This window comes from Antrostomus carolinensis, unplaced genomic scaffold, assembly GCF_000700745.2.
Source record: "Antrostomus carolinensis isolate BGI_N321 unplaced genomic scaffold, ASM70074v2 scaffold10079, whole genome shotgun sequence".
Lineage (NCBI taxonomy): Eukaryota > Metazoa > Chordata > Aves > Caprimulgiformes > Caprimulgidae > Antrostomus > Antrostomus carolinensis.
Window position 1 is genome coordinate 2,969 of NW_010339219.1, and position 22,849 is coordinate 25,817.

General features: G+C 36.2%; 1 protein-coding gene across 2 annotated transcripts in view; it reads right to left on the reverse strand.

The window, feature by feature from the left end:
- Nucleotides 1-771: 771 nt before the first annotated feature.
- The window catches only part of TAF2 (TATA-box binding protein associated factor 2), a 59,426-nt gene continuing 37,348 nt past the window's right edge, over nucleotides 772-22,849 (reverse strand). The window contains exons 21-26 of one of the 2 annotated variants that reach the window (XM_029086942.1): nucleotides 19,972-20,041; nucleotides 18,289-18,398; nucleotides 15,637-15,866; nucleotides 12,804-12,956; nucleotides 12,285-12,390; nucleotides 772-1,790 (exon numbers count right to left, since the gene is read on the reverse strand). In XM_029086942.1, the coding sequence (XP_028942775.1) occupies nucleotides 1,525-1,790; nucleotides 12,285-12,390; nucleotides 12,804-12,956; nucleotides 15,637-15,866; nucleotides 18,289-18,398; nucleotides 19,972-20,041 (935 nt within the window). In that variant the 3' untranslated portion in view covers nucleotides 772-1,524. The remainder of the gene's footprint in view (nucleotides 1,791-12,284; nucleotides 12,391-12,803; nucleotides 12,957-15,636; nucleotides 15,867-18,288; nucleotides 18,399-19,971; nucleotides 20,042-22,849) is intronic. The other variant, XM_029086943.1, reaches the window with a different exon arrangement.

Genomic DNA, 22,849 nt, shown 5'->3' on the forward strand with positions numbered 1-22,849 from the left:
ATTACAAAAACTACAGGATTCAACAGCAGGTACATAATATAAAATTATTTATTAACTTTCATGAAACAGAATATGGCTTAAAAAAATCTTGGGTCCCTGTTGAACTCTCTCTTCACCCTAAGGAGAATCAGTCTCTTGCAGGAATTTGGGAAAAAATTTTTAAAAAAATATCTAACCCAAATACAACCATTTTCTAGACAGGCAAATGTGAAGTGAGCTCTGGGAACAAGGAGAATTAGTCTCTTGCAGGAATTTGGGAAAAATTTTTTAAAAAAATATTTAACCCAAATACAACCATTTTCCAGACAGGCAAATGTGAAGTGAGCTCTGGGAACAGAAGTCAACCAGTGCATGGAAATAAAACCCCTGCCTCTACATACAAATAAAGAAAACACATAAAAAGTGGCAGAGATTATTTATCTCTATTATCAAAACTTCTAAAAACTTAAGTTTTTAAATAAAATATTTGCTGCGTGTAAACAGTACACTGCATAAAACACAGCTAAAGAAATTTAAAAGTATCCATCATTTGAAGTCCCAGACCTAGCTTAATCTACTGATGTATTTCTCCTGTGGAGTCATAAGCTGATCGTATAGAATGTTTCCAAAAGAACAGCCCTCAGCAGGAGGAAACATATTTTTCTATATTTTAGTTTTTAAGCCTCTCAATTTTTTTTTTTTTTTTTATTTTAGCAAAGCCATTTTTCAAAAGCATATTCCAATGTCAAACTTGAAGAAAAAATTCTGCCTCTGTCAAAATAATTTGCAAACTTTATTGGATTTTTAAAAGCCTGATTACAGGACAAAACATGCATTAAGCATTTTGCTAAAATTCCAAAAACATAATTGCAGAATGTCATTATATTCAAAGGGTGCTGTCCATAATAAATACCTGCAGCTTAAAAGCAGCTTGGAAGTTTTTAAGAGTTTTAGTATCTGAAAAAGGCAAATGTTCTGTATATGGTTCTTAAAATTCTGACATTACATTGCAATGGTTAAAGCAAGAAACAGCTCGGTTGAAGACTACAGAAAATCCCTGTCTTCTCAGGAGGTCTACACTTGGTTATACAATACTACTCTGGAAACAGCACTTCACCAAAGGTCTGGCAATTGGCTTCTGCTTAAAACATACTCTGCCTCATAACATTCTTCAAAGGATTAAAACATAATTGATTCTGGCAGTACACATGGTCAGCATGATGTGCAGAGGATGCCAGTGGACATGGGGCCCTTACATAAAGGGCTGTTTTCTTTGTTTAAAATGGAAAAAAAGAGTGGGAGGTGTGGAGAACAGTGAAATACAAAATGACTCAGAACCATAAAACATTTTTTTTTGAATCAGATTATTTCAACAACCACATATGCAAATAGAAGGCTTCAAACGGGGACAGTGGCAGAGCTTCTGAATTGCTATGGCAATTCACATATTCTTATTACCATAAAAAAGAGAGAAGCTATAGTTACATACATCCTTCTAAGTATTCAGAGAATATTGCAAGTTGAACTCCAGAAAAGCCATCGATATCAGTCTGAAAGTGATGGGGAACGGATTGATCGTGCACTGGCTGGACTGTTAGAGAAAGCAAAGGGATCTTTTTCCTTTTCTTTACTATCATGTTTATGTTTATGCTTATGCTTATGCTTGTGTTTCTTCTTCTTTTTCTTGTGCTCATGGTGATGATGGTGGTGGTGATCACTATGTTTTGAGGAGTTTGATTCCTTACTAAACACAGAGAGTGGAGCTGCTGAGACAGGGTGCATGTTCATCTCTCCTGAAGATTGTTCTTTACCTAAAAAGACAGATATAGAGTACTGTTTTCAAACATAAGAGAAAACCTACATTATAATTTAAACACACAAATACAGCACCTATTACTGCACTTGTACCATGAGCTTTTTGGGTTTTTTGTTTGTTTGTTTTTTGTTTTTTTTTTTTTTTTTTTCAGAAAAGGCTCTGAACGAACCATTAATGTTCACATAAGTTGTAGTTTAGCTTGGCTGGCAGCGAATAGGGGAGAGAATTGGAGTCCTAAAGGTAAGGAGATTCGTAGATTGAGATAAAAACAATTTAATAATCCAAATAAAATAAAACTTGAAATAATGACAATAATAATGATAATAATAATAACAGAACATACCAATGAGTGATGCACAGTGCAACTGCTCACCACCCGCCAAGCAATGCCCAGCCTGTTCCTGGATAGCTATCTCAGAGGAGAGAAAATTCCAAAACAGAAGCCACAATCCCAGAAGAGAGAGAGTGTATTCTGGTCGACTCTCATTTATATACTAAACATGATGTTATATGATATGGAATATCCCACTGGCATACCCATAACATCTGCCAACTTGGGTCTGCTAATTTTACTATTCCCCACCAGTTTCTTCTGCACCTGCAGATTAGCAAAACCTGGGAAATTGGAACATCCTTGATTTTCTCAGCAACAACTAAAAACATCAGTATATTATCAACATTCTTCTCATACTAAATCCCACATTGAAACCAAAACACAGCACTATTCTAGCTGCTAAGAAGAAAAATAGTTATATCCCAGCCAAAACCAGGACAGCATACTACTGACAATTCAAAAGTATAAACATACCACAGACAATTAGGAACTGTAAAAAAATATATTAAAAAAAAAAGAAACTACAAGCTACTATACTAGCTTCCAGAAATTCATTTTTACATAAAGTAGGAAGGTCACTATGCCATGAATAATGAAAATACAACTGCTTATGAAAACTATGATATACAGTGTAGGCCTGGCATACATTAAAGTGCAGTTTTGGGATGTGAACTCCTTTTAGTCGGAAGCTAAAGCTCCCTGCAAGAATATACAGACCTTTTGATACTGACTAGAATAATTAAATTGCCTTTTCCAAAAATTGCATCTTACAACCAATTTAGACTATTGGAAGTTTATACAAAGTTTTGTTCTTACAAAAAGAAAATTCCAATAAAGACAATTACACCATCTTTTTTAGTATATATTTAACAAATACATTAGAACTACTTATATATCAAGTAAGCCTGGTAGCTGAATCAGAGGAAGGAAAATCTGATCCATGACCTCTCAATTCCTGAACCACTTTCTTATTCTCTCTTTGGCTCATTTGATATTTCATTATGTCACACAAACTGCTTCAATAGTATGGATTAAAGGGCAATAATCTAAAAATAACATTGTTAACGTGGGGAAACACTTGGAAGCTAGGAAGGCTCAAATTCCTTTAGGCAGAAACTGAACGAAATCACTCACATTGCAAGAACATGCTTCTTTAACTACTACACAAATGCAGAAAAGCACCATCAGATTGTTGAAGGCAACTACTCCTTTAAGTTTTACTTAAAAAGGATTTTCTTTGCAGCTGCTTTAAGTATTTGTTTAAAAAAAAATTCCCTCCAGTTTTTAGTGAAAATTTCCCTGTTAAATAACACAGAATTACATTATATACTTTGTAATTATCTTTTTCGGTATATTTGAAAATGGATTTTTTTTCCAGTACATCTTTTTGTTTGGTTGGTTTTGTATCTTTAAAGGCAAGAATGATTAGTCTACAGTAATGATTCCTAGAAGTCTGAAGAGTGAGCTCCCTGTAGTATGACACACAAGCACTGAATTGAGAAAGATTTCCATGCAATCTTTCTAGCCTTATCCAAAAGCTTAAGAACCGATTAAATCAAGCACATATATCGGAAAACTTTTAAGCCAGTACAGCTGTTCTGGTTTTTGTTTGTTTGTTTTTAAATATGGCTGGTAAAAAAACCCAAATCTACGTTTGTAAGCAGTGTTTAGAAGTCAGAATAAAAATACAAAACATTTTTACAGCGATAAATCAATAACTTGCTACAAGACATGGTGGAATTCTCTATTGCTTAAAGTTTTAAACAGCAAAAGTGATGTCTTTCTAGAAATACATTTGGGCTCAACCACAGGATGTGAATATGGTGCAATACAAAATTCTGCTGATGTTATGAAGGAGGCTAGACTAGAGTACAACACTTTCCTATAGACTTAAAATCTATAATAAGCAAATATTTTAAAAACCAGTAGTTTTTATTTCATCAGAACTATGCAGTAGCAAGTTCACATTATCAATGCCAAGATTTATTGTTAGAACTCACAATGACTTTACTTATTTATGTACATTATGGCAGATTGAAGATACACACACAAATACAAAATTCCTCTTGACTTCAATGCACAGCTACTACAACTGCTTTACACTGTTACCTGGAGCAGCGCTCGACAACGCAGACAGCATGCAAGTATACTGTATTTTATGCAAAAAGGTGCAAGACTGCTTCACAATTTAACTATTTCTAATCTAATTATATTTCTCTTAAGGAACTCCTATCCCTGTAACCTGAGCTCATCCTCTAAAGCATACAGCTTTTAGACAAGTAAGAAAATTTTCTTTAGCAGCTGCAAGTACGTCCATACAAGATGTCCAAAAGATTATCTGAGGTACAGAACACATTCTCACATGTTCTCAAGCTACAGGCACATGATGCATTAAAATATACAAAGTAAACTAAAGTCAATTTAAAAGAAAACAAAAAACCCACATGCATCACACAAACCCTTGAAACTTCACAGCTCCAATAGTTCCAAATTGTGAAATTATTTTTATATGGAAACTGAACCTGTAAGTCTACACACCACATCTGTAATAACCTCAAAACAAAGTTAAGCCTCTGAGCTTTAAAAATTTTAACCCAGTATAATTTGTATCAGGACACGGGCTTAAGTCTGCAGAGATGATGGAGCAGTTGTGCCAAGTGCCAGTGAAGACCAAGGATGCAATCAAACAGACCTCTTGACTCAGCTGCACTACCTGCCACTTGTGCAAATTTCCTGCTGTTTACTGAACTACCAGCTCTGCTAAGGCAACAGCCTGCATCATCACTTCTTGACTTATTTCAGCTAGGTTATTAAAAAAAGCTATTATTTAAAGCAGTGAAACACCATTGACTGGAGCACATTAGGGAGCAAATACAACAGTAGCTTAAACCAGCAGGACTGAAGGGGTGGTGATGGGCACTCGGAAACTCAAAAAAGCAGGAAGATCTTCAGGAAGGGGAGAAATGGTGTCCAACTGCAACTCAATGACGCTTAAGGAGAGAGTCAACATTGGTAATATGGCACAAGTGTCAATAAGAAATGAAAGAATGTCATTACAAAAATCTACTTTTACTGAGTCAGTACTAAGAGTACACATACACTTTCTTCATAGGGGTAAACAGTAGCTATAATCTGTTGGGTTTTTAAATGCAAAAATAGCAACTACTCAAAAAATTTCCCCCTAGTGTTAAAGAGCACTTTGAAATCAGGAATCAAATATATTGATCCTGGGCAATGGCTCAGAAAGGATATACACAGACTACCAAACTCAGTGTCTGCAAAATGGACAGACCTGTAAAAGCTCTATAAAAAATTTTACAGATTTGTACCTGTAAAATTCACTGTTAAACCTGCAGAACACTTTTTCTTCATTGTAATTTCTTTTTAATTAATATCTACTTAAAGCCCATGTCAGTAACCTGTCCAACTAGGAAAGCAAAGTTAAATAGGAATTGCTTTACAGGGCATTAATATCAGCCTCATATCATCATGGGTAGCAGGACTGCTGCAATGAGCCATGGAGCACTCCCTCTTCCTGCAGGGAGCCCAGTTCCTCCTGGCAGAGGGAGCAGGACTGGAACCCAGGTTTCTCTGATCACAGAAACACACAATAAGTGGAGGGTGAGCCCAGGAGTTCACTTCTGAAGTGGTTAGTAGCATTCCTTGGAAGAAAATACACATACATGTGTCTATCCACTTGGATCTCTTTCTGTTTGGGATGTGGAGATTCCAGTGTAATTATTGGCTTTGCAGTGTTCCAGCTAGCTGGGTAGGGGTTTAAAATTAGACAGGATTACTCTCCCACGGGAAAAAGACCAGAAACTTTGTGCACGCTTTGTCACAGGGACTGATACAAATGCTATAGATACCATGAGAGAGAATAAAATATGAAAACACAGATCTCGTCGTTTAGTTTTAGAATGAAAGGGGTTTAGATCTTGAAAAGCTTTAAAGTAACATTTTCTGTCATAATAAAAATTGCTGTCAGATAATTATAACATCCCATTCATCACTTATATAGGGTAAGTTTTTTTTACTTTTTAAGAATCATGGGTGCATAAACATTGAAGAATGTTGTTGGGTACCATGTTTTACCTATTTTACTCTTATTTTGTTACTGAATCTTTACAATTTGGGAACACGTACCCCGAGGCTTTAACATGCCAACAAGTTTCATAAGATCTTCCATATGATCTCTCCTATATTTCTGATGTTGTGTGAAGAGGGTGGGACACCACAGACTTACAGTCTGTTCCTTTGCATGTTCAATCTATTTAAAACAGCTGGCTTATGTAGGACTTTTCCAAAGTGACACTTGTTAAAAATGATCCCCCTTGCACCCTGATTTATTCAAACATCAAACCACAGCAAGGGGTAAAGCTTATGGGTCCAGTGTCTCAGCTGAGGACAGGGGGGTGCTCTAGAGCCTGACACCGACCACCTCTGGGAAGAAGGGGACATCAACACAAGCATGCGAGCACTGAATACTTTTCTCTCAGAACTCAAAGAACTAGTGCTCATGAGAAAAATAATGTACTCTCTTTGCCTAGCAGTGGAACTGCAGCTCTGGCTAGCATTTTCTCTAAAGAGAGACCTCTAAAAAAGCTGAAAAGGTCTTGAAAATTGTTTTGACAATTATCTTGTTTTTCCTTATTTCTACTTTTCTTTTTTAGTATTACCCTAGAAACATCCAAGACACTCTTCCTTAATTTAATGCTATGTTTATGCATCTGTTAAACTATAAGCAAAGCACATACAGAAAGTTACCGAGCATAAATGATTTCAAGCTTCCAGAATGCAAGTGTCTTGTCATTTGTGCTAAGAAGCATAATTTTCAAATTATATATCTCTGAAAAAAAAGTTAATTTTCTGTCTAGTAGAGTGTTCTTTTAAGGACCATGAGACAAAACTTAAAGTTTCAGACTAAGAAGTAAAGGTCTAGTTTAAAAAAAAAAAAATCAACAAAAAAACCAACACAAAAATCCACCCAAAAGTTTTCTGACAATGTGCTAAACAAATCAGCTAATTTGGCTCCAACATAATTTTAACTAGCTCCTATTTATAGATTCACTTGACTTTATATTTTTTAGTAGGATTATATACAGATAGATAATACCTTATACCTATACCAAAGGATAGTCCCTGCTAAAGTATTGTAAAGACAAGCTGGTGATTTAACTAAAATATACTTTTGACTGGTAACTTTATTAACAATCTCATTTGACTTGCGTTTAACAACTATATTGCTCTGTCCTTACATTAAAGTAATAGCTTAACTGTGGTGTTATTTTTACTACATTTACTCTAATATTCTAGAAAATTCTAGAGAAAAAGAACATTTCACCCAGTAAGTCAATTCAGAATACTTTGTGTCTGTAAGTGCTTCTGGTAGTTCACTTGAACATTTAGTTTCCAGCCTTATCCATCTTCTAGGTTTGAGAGTGATCAGTTGTTTTCTCAGAGACAGTCACAGCTACAATATGTTGTTTTTATTAAATCATGTAGTTGACACACTGCAGACACACACTGATGCAATTCTCATTTATGCTGCCACTTTATCTGCAGAGCTTATGTTTCTATTTAAGCTGCTTTCATGCACTTTGGGATAAAGCACTTGAAAATATCCTTGTGAAGCGTACAATTAACCACATACTATTCCAGTGAGGCAAAATTATCTAGAGAAGCTGAAAGCCTATGAGTTAACCAGTTTGGAAGCAGTTATATTTTAGGTAATAAAGTCAACATACGTGTAATGGATGCTATTAAACAGATACTATATTAATATATGTTATTAAAGGGCAGTCTAGCAGAGTAGTTGTAACCACTTTTCCCTCCTTAAAAAGTAAAGCGAAAATCCATCATTGCCAGTGGTGTCCTCATACACAAGAAGTGTTCATTTATATATTTGTCTGTGTGCTGTTGTTTTGGTAACCCTTTCTGGCAGGGAGTCACCAACTAATGACTGAACTTTAAGGTACTGGTGCTCTTATAGCTAACTCTGGTAACTCCACTGAGCTGCAGAGGACCAGGCTTTTTATACAGTCCAGACTGAATTCCTATTAACTACTGGATCCACACTTGAAATGCAGTGATTTCCAGCACAGGCTCCAGTCTACTGCTGTAAATGTACTGTTTAAACACAATGACTACAGTAGTTTCTACATGTTACTGAAGTATGTGCTGTATCCAGTTTCAAATCATTCCAAAAACTATTTGATCCAGTTAAATCATTATTTCCTGAAACTACAGTGACTGTGATAAATAAGACCACAATCCAATCAACATGTATGTGTGTGGCCTAGACCTTCAAAGTTTCATGTACATCTACATGGTAAACAGAGCGACCTACAAAGTCAGCAGTGGAAATTTCCAGTTTGATTATTCTGGAAAACAGCAAATGGATTAACAGAATTGCCAAAGGATTTTTCTGATCTAAGTTTGAATCATCAGGATGTGTCCTCAAAGCCCAGTGCTCCTGAATGTCATCAGAAAAAAGACTGCCAGTGCACAAAGAGAAGATAGCTGTATTTACTTTTTTTTTTCTTTTTTAAAAATAAAGCTAAGAGAGAAATGGATACTCTTTTTTATCAACCATCAAACTACCAAAAATATTTGGAAAAATTCTAATTAAATGTTTATCAGTGATGATCTGCTGAGCCCTAATGATGTGTAACTTCACTGGTAGACCATGCAGGCTACAGCCACAAATTTATTTTGGAAGCAGAAAAGAACAGGCAAAGCAATAACCACTGACACACATATAGCACAACGTTTTCAAGGTCAATTTTGAAATATTGTACTTTCAGATGAGTGAAATAATAAAGTAAATAAAGAAGCATATCTTCACCTGATTTCATTGAAGTCAATAACACATGACAAGTCTCATTTCATGACCCTACAATCTGAAGTGAGAGTTTAAATCTACTGCTTACACAGAATCTGATTGTGAAATTCTTTTGATCTTAAGAGTAGAGAGTGTTACTACTATTCTTGATAAAAATTTGTTCTTGCATTGGATATGTGACCTTGCACAGCTTTAGAAGCTCAGAGGAGGCTACAATCTTTCTAGACCTTCGGGCAGATGGACAATCAACACAACAGCATTCTTCAGGCAGTTCACAATTGACGTTTTCTTTGTTTTAATAACTTATTGAAAAACGCTCAGAATCCCTTGTAACTACTGGAGTTCTATTATTGTAGACAGGATGCTTTAGTAGGATTTGAAACAATTTCTCTATCAACAACTACAAAAGGTGCTGTGAATATAGTACTGAAACCTGTAATCCTGCAAGAGTTGTAGTACAAGACTTCTTTTATTGCCCTTGCAGCATGCCTCAACCCTAACCTTTCATATCAATAAGCAGAAGCACAGAGAAAAAAAAAAGCTTTTAAAGGAAAATAATATTTTCCTGGCTTTATGGGGGTTACATCAACTTGAACAAATCCAAATTATCATTTGGGGTGGTGTGAGGAGTGTAAAAAAAAAAAAAAAAGAATACACAGACCCAACATGAACTTCCTCCTGGCAGCTGCTGTTCGCAGGCTGTGTTTGGTTGATGACCTAACACTTCATGTGACATGTGGGGACATAACCCACAGCTGTGAGAGGAAAACTGAGTATGGAATAAGAGCTCTCTGTCTTCCAAGTAAGAGTCACAGAACTGAGGCAGATACAAGATCTTACAGATTTACTAACCAGATACTGAGAACATTTCAGAGCCTGTTGTCAATCTGTTTCACAATAACCACCCAGCGAAACTCGCCCATCCTCTGTCACTGCTGCAAAAACTCAAAGGTCCTCAGGAAATATTACCTGTGATTCTTTTGTAAAACAGAACACCCCTATGTGTGAACGATTTTATTTATGTATGCTTTTATTTTTCCCCATCTGTTTGGCATTTCTTCTCAGAAGTATGCCATTTCCTAAAGATTGAACTGTCTTTATTTACTTAGTCTGAAATTCATACATCTCTGCTTCTAAGAAAAACGCTATGAATAAGAAACAGGTGAAATTTTAGAAGCAAAGAATATCTGAAGTGGAACTGTTTCTAACCGCACAAACCAAAGAAAATGAAATTAATCTGAAATGTTTCAAAATAATGCTTTTCAAAGGCTTATTATTTAAAATGAATTCTGTGGCAAAAACCAGCATTTGTCTCATTTATTACCTAGGAAAGAAAACGTATTCCAGTGTGCTGAATGCCTGAACGGCAGGCATGAGAAGGTCGTTCAGCACACAAGTGAAACTCAAAGTAGCTTTTGTCTGCTGTAGGTCTACAAAAGGAGCAACCAACTAGCCATTACTCCACTCGTCATCAGATTCTACCCTTTCTGAACTCTAGTGCAAACTTAATATGCAACAGTCCTGGAGCACAGAGCTGGCATACAGAGGGTCCCGTAAGTCCTATTTGTGAAGTATTTGGCAGAGTTTTGTTTATGACTTTATATTCCATAGAGTGTGTAAATCTAGTAAAAAAAATGTTGCAAAATATAACGTAAGAGTTATAAATACTAATCCTCAGTGGATCAGCTTCGCACTCTCATGCCCTGGATGTGTCATTCTTTGTCGTAACAGAAATGTGGTGATTGACCATAACACCGAGGACAAAATTCAAAGCAGCTCTGAGAGTTTTAAAGTAAAGGTTGCGTGGAATTAGGCTCCTAAGTTAATGAGAGCAATCTATATGCAGCTTTCCCCTTTACTCTGCTGAAATGCCTGTGATTTAGGCAAAAAGTTGTGAGTTTTGCTACTCTGCATATCTAACAACAAATCCATCCTGGTGGAGCTGGCTGTACAAGCACATGTCATTAACCAAAGGCCATCTGGAATCCAGAAACTAGACCTCTCTGTGTTTTATGTCCCCATATGAACTTAATTTGTGAACTAAGCAATGACAGCAGTTACCTTTTTTTTAAAAAAAACAAAACCCCTTAGTGGCTAGAGCATCTGCCAAGGAAGTAAAAACGTAAGTCCTAGGCCCTAAGGGAGTATGAGCCTACAGCTTCCACCCCTCTGGCAGGCACCAAGGCACCAGCCTCAGCAGGACACTCAGAGCAAGAACATCCACCAGCCCTTCTCTTAAATGGGGCCACTACATTGCTAGGTCACAGGGAAAGCAGATGAGCTCGCCTGTCAGCATAGCTCAGGACCTAGGGCACTCAAGACAGAACCAACGTTCCATATCCTGCTGCTAAGATCTACTTGTGTTTTACATTAGGCAATCACTGGATAAAAACAGAAAAACAAGCAAAAGGGTAGTACTCTGAATCCTACTTCTAAGGCCAAATACTTCACTTACACACACTGCAGCACTGCAACTTTAAAACCTTGTTTTGGATGCATCTCGAAGATCTCTCAGAATGCTTGTTACGTAGTCACACTACCTCAGCTTAGCTCCACTGACACATTCTGAAACTAAACTTCAGAAATGTGGTTAAAATATTTGGAGAAAATAAGACTAACCACTGAATATCTTTGCTAGTGACAGATAAGCAAAGAAGGTGGAAGTTCATCAATGAAGTTCAGCCTCCCTTAAAGTTTTTAAGATACACTATTCTTTGAGAAGTAATTTTGCTGAATATTCTATGAAAAAGATACTAAGAGAAGCAGTAAAAGAAAATAAATGCTTGAAATGAAACCATCTTACTCATAGATTCAATCTTTTCAGCTTTGAAAAGCCCTTCTAAGCATCTTTGAGGCTTGCATGTTTTTAACTACTGACATTAAGCTATAAATCATTAAGATTAGAGATTTTTTTTTTACCTGAATAGTCTTGCTATTTTTTTAAAGTTAATATTCAAAATTATTATTTTTTAAATTACAACTATGGGAAAATATGTTTTACCTAATTTCTTATGGGCTTCTATTTCATCTTTACGTTATTTTATTAGTTCCTTAGATTGTCACTTTTATAAGCATGATACATACTCAAATGCATCATACTTACTGAAATATGTATGAAAATACACATGTACAGAGTTTTCTATAATATACTGGAAGCTAAAGAACGTTCTTATGCACCCTTTACATACTTCCTTGAAAAAGTTTAACACTTACCAGCACTGCATCTAAGGGAATATCAGTAGTAAAAAACACCCACAACTGAAATAGTTGAAAAATTCATACTACTATTTTGCCAATAAATTTATTCATACCTGGTGTAGACGGTCTCTCCAACATATTCAAATGATGGTAAATAAAGGCTTGACTGTCATGAACTGTGTCCATATCAATTTCCTCCTCTTCTTGAGAGTTTGAGAACTAAGATATCAGGAAAAAAAATAAGTAGATGCTAATAATTCATAGGAATATCAATAAATAGAACTTAAAATACTTTATTTTTGAGGTAAACTGGGGGTGAGACGGAAAGGAATTGATATCTACCACTGCAAAGGAATAAAAATTCAATAAAATTAAAAAGGGTCAGTGTCTTTTCTCCTTTCTAATTTACCGTGAAGCTGTGTGAACAAGAGCATTAACTGTCAACTTTAGTTTTTGCCAGCCAATAGAGAATCTGATGGGAAACGATTTTGCCAAAGTAAGCGTAACAACTACTTTACACATATGGACAATACGTCTTTTGTTCAAACACAGCTTTAAGGGAAGTCAGCAGAAGCCGCTGCTGTTATTCTGAATACTCTACATATTGTGCAAGTTGAATTTCCATTTCTTACTCTGATTTTGAGTTTGACTTTACTGTCTTCATTCTTCTCTAGTATTTGCCCTGGCTCCAATGGAGACCCGAGTGGCATATCAGCCTTCCTCTTCACCCCCTGCTGATGACCAGAAATGCTGGATGCTGTTTCCTTAATAAGATGATCATCCTCCTGAAGCAGCATTAAAAGACCAAAAATTAGAAGATAGCAAGAGCCATGTTTCAGCCTAAAAGAGACCTGATAGCTGAAAACACTTCTGAGTAAAGTGAGTGATTTGAACAAAGTTTTCCCTGTAGTTCTGTCAAAAAGTATCTTCTAAAACCCTGTATGGATTTGTGCCAACCTCTCCTACAAACATAGTTTCTCTTTACTTCTATCCCTGCTCCCTCTGCATATCTAGCATTGGCATCTTTTCTGTCCCTTCTCACAATCATGGTACTGTTGGTGTGCAACAACATTTGCTGCCTCTGAATAGCCTTTCTATAAATCTGTGCCTCGCAGCCTTTCCTCAGTTCAAATATCAGTTGAAAAACTGTGATAGCCTCTGATCTACACATGGGATTTAGCAAAATCTTTTTTTGTTAGCTTTAAAAGCTAGTGCTTACTTTATTGAATACAAATCATAAAGAGCACTTATAACTTGGGGTTTTTTTATTTCACAACAGTATTTTTTTAGACTTAAACTGTATTGTAAATTACTGCTTAGATTATTAAAAAAACAGGGTCAAAGGAATATAAAAATAGCAGGAGAGTCTACTAAGTTACACATATAGTCATTAAAACAGGAGACAGGTGTTCCAAGAAGTCCAATACACAAAATATAGAAGGAAAAATAAGTACTCGCAGAAATAAACATCATTAAAAGCCTGCTAAAAACTAGATAGAAGCCATATCATAGACTCTCAAGAGCATGTGTTGCTCCACTGAAGTGCTCTTCCTCTACCCTACAAAGGGCACTCCAGCCCCACAAACTCTTGCCCTGAACAACTCAAAGTCAGTTTTATGAAGTGTGTAACTTTTACCACCCTCAGCAAATTCAGTGTCACAAGTCTATCAGTGCTGATTTTAACGCATCTATGCTCTCAGAATGTACAGTCTGTTTTAAAGAAGCTAGTTAATCTGATGTATTCTATCACCTCAATGCTTTTTTCTCCTCAAATATGTATTTCCCTTTTTTAATCCCTATTATTTAACCCTACACGCTGCTGCTGTGAAACACTTTTGGATAAACTTTGGCTGATGCGAAAAGCAGTCTTTGTTTTGTATTACTGGTTTGTGTTTTTTAAAAGGAAAATTAGTCACCTGAATTTGGGGGGAATTACAGTGAAAAGAATAACCTTAATAAAGTAAGGGGTAGGAGAATGGAGGTGAGGCAGCACAGGAGAAGATATGAGGGATGAAGTGTGAACTGAGGCTTATACTATTGCTGCATTTTCAGACTAGTGTAAGCCAGTGCTGCTGCTAAAAGCAGCAGCCTCTTCCCCTTCCTCACTCATGTCTGTCCTGGGCTGCCACAAGCATTTGTATAACTACATGATGAACTGGGTCAGGAAGCTGATCCAGCAGGAAATATTTGTTCATAAAAAAGGTATTTTTCAACTAGATCTTCCCCTGATTCAGCTCACTATGCAGTAACAACTGTGCTAGCACAAGGGAGAGGACAGTAAAGGAAAAAGAAGAGTTAAAAGGAAATTTTTTTATTAAAATAGTCTGGCTGCTAAAACAAGGTGGATGTTCAACGAACTGCCGTCTAAAAATCTGCCAACACAATGTATCCTGCTATCTAATTTTGAAGTCTGTGCACAGCAAATTAGGACTTATTACATGTTCTGTAAGTATGTAGGATAGTTCTAATGATATTTGACTCCATCACAGTTTTCTCCCCCTACTGGAAATAGCCTGCAAGCTACTGTGATAATTTGCACTCTCAGCATACTTCTGAATAAAAATTATTTACAAATTAACTATGGGACTGATAAAGTAACAGTAAACCATTCCACTCAAAAGGGTGGGAAGAGTCTAAAACATGCTAACCACATGTTCACATCCTCTTTCAGGATTTACTCCTAAGCAGTTTCAATCAAATGTAGTTTTTGAAACTGTTAAGAAAATTATTCATAAATTCCATGTTTGTTGAGTTTTCTCCCTCATAATTTATTTGTTCAAAAAAGACTTAGTCTTGCAGCAGTGGCAGTTAAGAAAAGTATGATGTGAATAGTTTGTAAGACCCATTTTCTAACTACACAATGTGTTAGGATTAAAGCCTCTGAAGCCAGAAAAATACAAACTTAATGTATGCTGTATTTCAGAAGTTGTTACAAATCCTCAGAGCCCAGCGCTAAGTAGTCAGATTCAAGTGTTCAATTAAGATATGTTCAAGTTCCAACTTTCACGTCTAAAAGTTGTTTAAAAAGAGGTATATCTATGTATTTTAAGATGCAATAAATTTACTGATAAAATATTTTGGTTTTGAAAATTGCCTAACTTGCCTATAAGCAACATTCTTGGTCTAATAAAAAAAAAGTTTTCATCACAGCATCAAACATTTCTGTGAATCACTTAATGTCTCATAAGCAATATAGAAAAAGTAAAGTTTTATAAAGAACAGAAATTATGAGACTAGAAAAAACAAGTAAAAAGCTTGCATATGCTATGCAAAACAGTTAAAAGAAGTAAAAAAAAGTTATGGTATATGCCAGTTTTTCAAGTGGAAGTAATGAGAAGTAACAAGGTATTAAAGGTAGCTGAGGTAAAGCGTGAGTAGCTTGAACACAGCACAAAATTAAATCAGCAACCAACGCAAGGACTCAGAGCCAGCGGAACGGGATGTACGCAGATGGTTTGTGCTTACGGTGTTCTGAAATCCTACTAACTGTCCGTGATTGTTAGCACTATTCACAGGTTCCTGATTATTTGCAACTGATTCAGGGATAATCGTTGGATTAAGTACAGCCTTCTTTTCTTTCAGATTAAGAACAAGTCCAAGCTCTGGTAACGGTAAACAAGAAGGTCTGCTTAGGCCAAAAAGTGTGAAATAGAGGTCCACAGCACCACATCGTAATCTCCAGTCATGTGAAGTTCCTAAAATTCAAAAGAGATTATTGTTAACACAGAGATATAATCTTCTCCGCCCCTAAATATAAGACAGTTTAAGTGATCTGGATCCACCAGAGTGTGATATTTTATGTGCTTAAGATACACTTCCCTCAAGATTCCTGCCTCTTACTGACTCAAACACACCTGCCACCTCCTATTTAAAAGGAAGTCTTTAAGTTGTTTGGGTTGTAAACTGGACACGTTTAGTAGAACAAGAGTAGGAAACTAAATGCTATAATTAACAAAAAATAAAAGGAAAATAATCACACTCATATGCTTTTATTTTTAAAGTTTCACTTTAGGTTTTACTATTGGACAGTTAAACAGAATATTTTGTGACCAAATTGGCTTCCCGTATCAGTGGATTCAGTCGCACTTGCCTAAGTGTTCCACGAAATGTATTAGGAGTCTTAAGCATGACTGAGATCCGTACCCTCTGAAACCACACTGATAGGGAACACAAACCAGTCATGCATGAACATGCTTTCTGATGTCACTACTATGTCATGTTCTTCACTAGATACTCAATCTTTTCATTTATATTCACACTACAGATACATATTCTCACTACACAAAGCAATGCTTTGTTGATTTCATTTTTCACTGCAAACTGTCCACTGCTTTTATATCTTCATATACAAATGGCCAAAGCACGTTTGGCACCAATCACAACAGAAAGACATCTAACATCTGGTGCAATGCTACAAATACAGTGATTCTGGTGTTAACTCAGCCCAGCTCTTGACTGATTGCAAGTTTATTGAACATATTGTTCCACGGCAGGAATAGAACTCTATCTGGTAAACAAGACACAGATGTGCCAACCGCCATGTTAATGTGGCTGTGCAAGACTTAGCACAAAAAAACTTAAAAGATCTACCCCTGTAAATACTAAGCTTCATGAGGCTAAACTGTTTTGAGTAAACTTAGCTGTACATACACTTACCCAATTACAAATAACTCTGATGAGTTTCATGAACAACTGGGTAAGGAGAAAGTGATATTAATATTAATCTGGACATTTCTAACATTAAAATAGTCTCCAGAGAATAATACGTTCAAATATATTAATTTTAAAACTATTTCAACAATAATTTACTCAACTTCTTAAGCTAGTACATCTGAAAATGATGTGATGAATTCCCATTCAGTATCCCTCTCCTTTTCCAGTGGAACAGATAAACTTAAATGCAACTGGTTGCTGAATTTCTCTGCAATCTTTTAAACTGGTGAGTATTACCAATTTAATGAAGATTAACACAGGAAAAAAAAAAAAAAAAAGATTACATATATCAATCAGAGTCTGTTCTCTATTGCATGGACTTATGTTAAATGAAAGCAACTCATGAGTCTAGAATCAGGCAGCTTTAAACCTGGCTACTAACTTGTCTCACATTAACATTTTTTTTCAAGGCACCCTGGAATGCTACAGTTATTCCTTACAGAAAATAAATTGAAACATTATGTCATCTTGATGCATAGAAATGTAAGTACTTAAAGCCCTATGAATCATAAGAAGAATGTATACCCTATTTGTTACTTGCAAAAAGAGGCAATGGTTGTAAGTAACACTGCACACACTCTTCTCTCAAGAAAAAGGAAAAACAAACTCTCTGATGGGAAGATCAAAATTGTTTATTTTCTGTGCCTGACACTTGGCAAATCCTACAAAAATGAACTACTAGTAGTCTCTCCAGTTCAACCCCTGGAGTGTAGCTGTAAACTCCTAAAAACTAAAAATAATGATACACAGAGAACAGACAGCCTTCAATGACCTAAAAAAGCTATATAAACGTTTATACGTAATCTATGTAGTAACATTCCAGATGTTAAAGGGCAGTTTGTCAGGTCTGGATAAAACTGCTTCAGTAATGAAAAACAGGTCAATGGTAAAGATGCAAGCCCTTCTCTCATCAGGATCCTTCCTAATCACTCAAGACAAATTGAGTCTTAGGTTTACAATACGCTTCTAAATAACTTGTTTAAATAATCTATACAAGTGTTTTGCTCTCATATTCTCTCTCAAGAGTTTAGTAAAGAGGACTAAGAGAGACTGCCTAATCTAAAGTAAACTATAAAGAAAAAGGTAACACAGACACCATCATTTGAGGAAACATTTCCTTTGAATGCCTGGGTCAAAAAATCATTCTATGCCAAAGTACATCAAAGCACACAACAGTAGTAGACAAAAGAATGGAAAACAAGGTTTGGTACCCTATATCACTGAGAAAGCTCTGTAAGTACGTGCATGACATTGAACTACTGAGACTGAATTTCTAATTTCTAACTGTCAAAAAACTAAGAGAGCTCTCGGCATGTTCTGAAGCAAGTATTTAACATTTATTTCAAAAAAACTTACAAGAAAAAACAAAAAACCAACCAAACAACAAGCAAACAAAAAACCAACCTGAATTCATCAGTTTCCAAAGTTGATCTACCAAAGCTTCGTTACATAAAGGGGACTCCATGTTCTTGGTAAAAGGTGGATTCTTAGTCAGCATATCCAGAATCTTATGCCTGAAAAAGAAACAGAAAAAAAATAATCTTTATTAAATCCAAATGAGTACACTACGAATACAAAGTCTGTTCAGTCTGCAATATTCTTATAAACTTATTCATATAAAGGATAACTTCCAAAATTTTAACCAATGTTTTATGCTTTTAGCTCTTCCTTCTGTCCTCAATATGTAGACATAGATTTACCATCAGCAATATAACTTAAAGGTAAAAACCAAGGTGCAAAGCAGAAGGATGTTATTAGGCATAATTTTTAACAGTTAGGTACAAAATTGTAGGCTACGTTATGTTCTTCTGTTTAATAACAATCTTTTTTTGCACACTGATTTGATAATTACAAAGAAGGAGCAACACTAGCAAATAAACTCCTTAATGTATTTACACCAAAGAATTTTCAAATAACTTTAAATGTTTATGACTGATACAAAATGGAAGGACAAAAACCAGTGACTTGCACATTCTTCTGGAAAGGCACCTCGTAAGTTACACTGGTGTATAAAAATCCTGTGCTTACCATGTTTGCTTACAGTATTTACTCGTACAATATCTCCTTGCTGAGCAGGAAGTAGATACATTTTTCCCCACCTCCTTCCTTTAAACTTGGCCTTGAAAACATTTTATTAATGAAAATAATTATTTGCTCCATTACTTATTATTTTAAATTATTTTCGCAGTGCAGCCAGCTTTCCCCTTGCTGTCTTACACATTTGGGACAAGACAAATCTTACAGACATTTTTTTTTCTTTTCTTTTAGAAGAGGCTTACATATAGTACTCAAATAAAAATTTAAACTCCTCTTTAAAAAGATACAAATCAAATTAAATCTCCTTCCTACACTGAAGCTAAACCTCCTCTAGTGAGTCTAACTGCATCTATTTTCATTAACAAGAATGATAAAAATAAAATAGAGAACAATCTTGCAGCTATGATCTTTGTAAGAAATCATGTATAGAGAGAGTAGAAGTATTATTAATATTTGAAACTCAATATTTTAATGGTGGCCATGAGAAAGTGTTGAGGAAAAATTAAGAACCTTGATGCTCAAAGATTTATAATGAATGTGCTAAAATATCCAATCACTCATTGGTGAAAACAAAGTTGAAACAGGCAATACTAGAAATTACACTATATTTTCATGTTATCCTTTCGCCCCATCTACAGTCTAACAATTGCTTTACACTCCTTGCTGGCAAAACATTGTGTGCACTATGTCTCAACCTTGGTTTTTTATAAATATCACAAAGTCTTTTTGCCATATTCAACAACAGATTTATATACTTTATTTATGATCAGCAAATGACTTCTAATTTCAGACTTCCACCATAGGGGCAGAGCATAAAAGACAAAAATAATATAATGGAGAATAAGAACAGAGTAGATTAGTTTTTGAGATGTGAATTGTTGAACCATCAAAACATGTTTCAGTTTATACAAAATAACAAGAAGGAAAAAAAGCTTTGTGAAGCAATATTAATCCATTAAGTATTTGATCTATTCTAGCAATTCCATGTCTAGAATTTACTTAGTAGCTCCAGCATCAGTAAAAATACTGGTGCTTTATTAACTCACTAACCTTATGTAGGGTACAGGATCATTCTGAACCATAGTAAGCAGCCACTGTAGTTCTTCATAGCTCCTATCAACTGCAAAGAAAAATAAAATATCTATAATTATACATAAACTGGAAGGATTTCGATCAAGACAATTGCAAGTGCCTGAGTTAGCACACAAAGAGTTTGAATCACTGCAACGGAAGAGGAATTTCATTAATTATAGTAAAAATTCAAAGTAAAAGGTGGTTTACTTTACACTGAAATAGAAATGTGCACAGAACTCTTTCATGCCTCAGTTGTTTAATAACCACCAACTTGACTATGAGCAGGTAACTGTCACTTGTGAGTGTTGATTGGGAAGACCACAGAGTAAATGATCATCTTGATATTGTGCTTCCTAAAACGAATGCATTCAAGCATCCCCTCAACAATCAGAAGTACAGTATGTTCTACAGGGAATAGAGAATATGCTACTTGTGAAGAGAGAGCCTCCATCTTCTTTGTAGCTGCCCTTTAAGTACTGGAGTGTTGTGATGAGGTCCTCCTGAGCCTTCTCTTCTCCAGGGAGAAAAGACCTACTCTTCCCTCATAGGACAGGTTCTCCAGCCCTCCGATCATCTTTGTGGCCCTCCTTTGTACCCTCTCCAGTCTGCCCACATCTTTCTTGAATTGTAGGGGCCAGACTGGACACAGCAGGTGTGGCCTGACAAGCACTGAGTAGAGTGGGATGATCACATCGCTGCTCTGGCAGGGGGGTTGGACTAGATGATCTTTCCAGGTCCCTTCCAATCCCTAACACTCTGTGATTCTGTGTCTCTGCTAGTAATTCCCCCACGGATGCAGCCCAGGGTCCAATTGCCTTCGTTGCTGCAGCAGTGCACTGCTGACTCATGGTCAGCTTGTTGTCCACCAGGACCCCTGGGTCCCTTTCAGTGACGCTGCTCCCCAGCCACACAGATCCCAGCCTGTGCTCAGCTCTTTGGTTATGTTGTCCAAGGTGCAGGACCTTGCATTTGTCTTTGTTGAACTTCACACAGCTTTTGCTTGCTCGCTCTTCCAGCCTGTCCAGGTCTCTCTGTAAGATGGCTCACCCATCTGATGTGTCCACCTCACCACCCAGCTTAGTGTCACCAGCAAATTAGGTGAGGCTGCTGGCAATGCTGTTTTCCAGATAATTTATGAAGATGTTTCCTGGGGGACCCTACTTGTGACAGGCTGCCAGTCTGAGTAAAAACCATTGATTGTCACCCACTGAGTGCAGCCCATGACCCAATTTCCTACTCATCTCACTCTCTCATCCTGTCTGCATCCTGCCAGTTTGTCTAGGAGAAGGAAAAGAAAGATATGTAGATTTTCATACTTCTGGTAGACATAAAAACAAGTGATTGCTTTCTGAAGTAAAAGTCCTCTTGAGATTTTTTCAAAGTACAAGAGATGGTGTAGCAGTTCTTAATTACAGAAGAGCACCTCTGAGACCCTAAACTTTAACATTCATGAGATTAGATAATCATGAATATTTATTTAGAACACTTTGTTGTTACCTCATAAATATGCAACTGCTTTGTTGTATACATATAACTGCTAATGGTCATATAACTATCAGAAGCTAACTTCAAAAAGTTAATAAACTCTGTTCACTTCAAGTAAATTTAGATCAACTGTCCAAATCCTTACATGATGCCTCAAGTATTTTATAGAGCTACCGTGTCTCAAAAAAAGCCTTACTATTAACAGCAAAGAAAACAATTTATTTAGTTCCATGGAGAAATGGTTTATTTTGAAGTAACTTAAGAAAAAGCAGTGCTATTCCTACCCTCAGAGTTAACAGGAAAACATGGGAGTTCCACACTGCCCCAGAAAATACACACTTTCCTTTTTATGGAAATTACAACATCTGTCAGCTTTCTTTACAAAAACTGTTAAAAAGTCAGCTTGGGCACAAGCAACAGGCATTTGATAACTGCTGGTTTACATCCAGTATGAACTGGAAAACAGGTAACTGGGAACAACAAGAATCAGACCTCTTGGCAATAGAGAGCTGATCATTTCTCTTTCCAAAGCCACGTTTAGGGGTCCGTGAGACAAGCACTGCTAACTTCTCTCTGGGTAGCTGAAGAAGTCAGTTAGCACACTGAGCTTCCAGATTTACCCCTCCAACAAAAACTTACCAGTCTTACACCAGGAGCAGAAGCTAATGTTGTATTTGAGAAATGATACTGATGCCCAGTTAGAAAGTAGGCTGTGTTGTGAATTGCAGTGACTTTGTAGCAGATAGATATTTGCATCTGCTACCTCTGCATGAGAGAAAAAGTTGTTGGCAAGGGGCAAGGCAGTTAGGTACAGCAATACTCTAATCCATAATTTCCAGATCTCACAGTGAGATCAGGCAAAAATTATGTTCAGCTCAATCACTGATTTATTGAAGTCATCTTTCTGCTACTTTTTACCATTCAAGTGCTACCCTTCCGTGTAGTATTTCAAGCAACTTACCCTGTCTTGCTTATACATATAACCCATTTGATCATATACATATAACCCATTTGATCTTGCTTATACATATAACCCATTTGATCAACTGTTTTAAAGATGTACTATATTACCTTGCAGTACAAACACTTTCTTATCCAAGTCGGCTATTAACCATACAAGGTCAAGAATTTAATGAGAAAACATTATTTCTATCAGTTTGTCTTTCCAAAGGGTGGGATGAATTAGTGAGGAGATTATTCTAAAGGAAGCAGGCTGATGAGTAAGCTTTCCATTCTCCAGCAAATCTTTCCACTAACACTCTATGAAGAGAGGAACAAAGTGAGCAGCTTAACAGAGAGTGAGATGCACAGCACTAGCAGAGTTCTGAATTCCAGCGCTGGGCATCACTCACAGGGACAACAAATGATA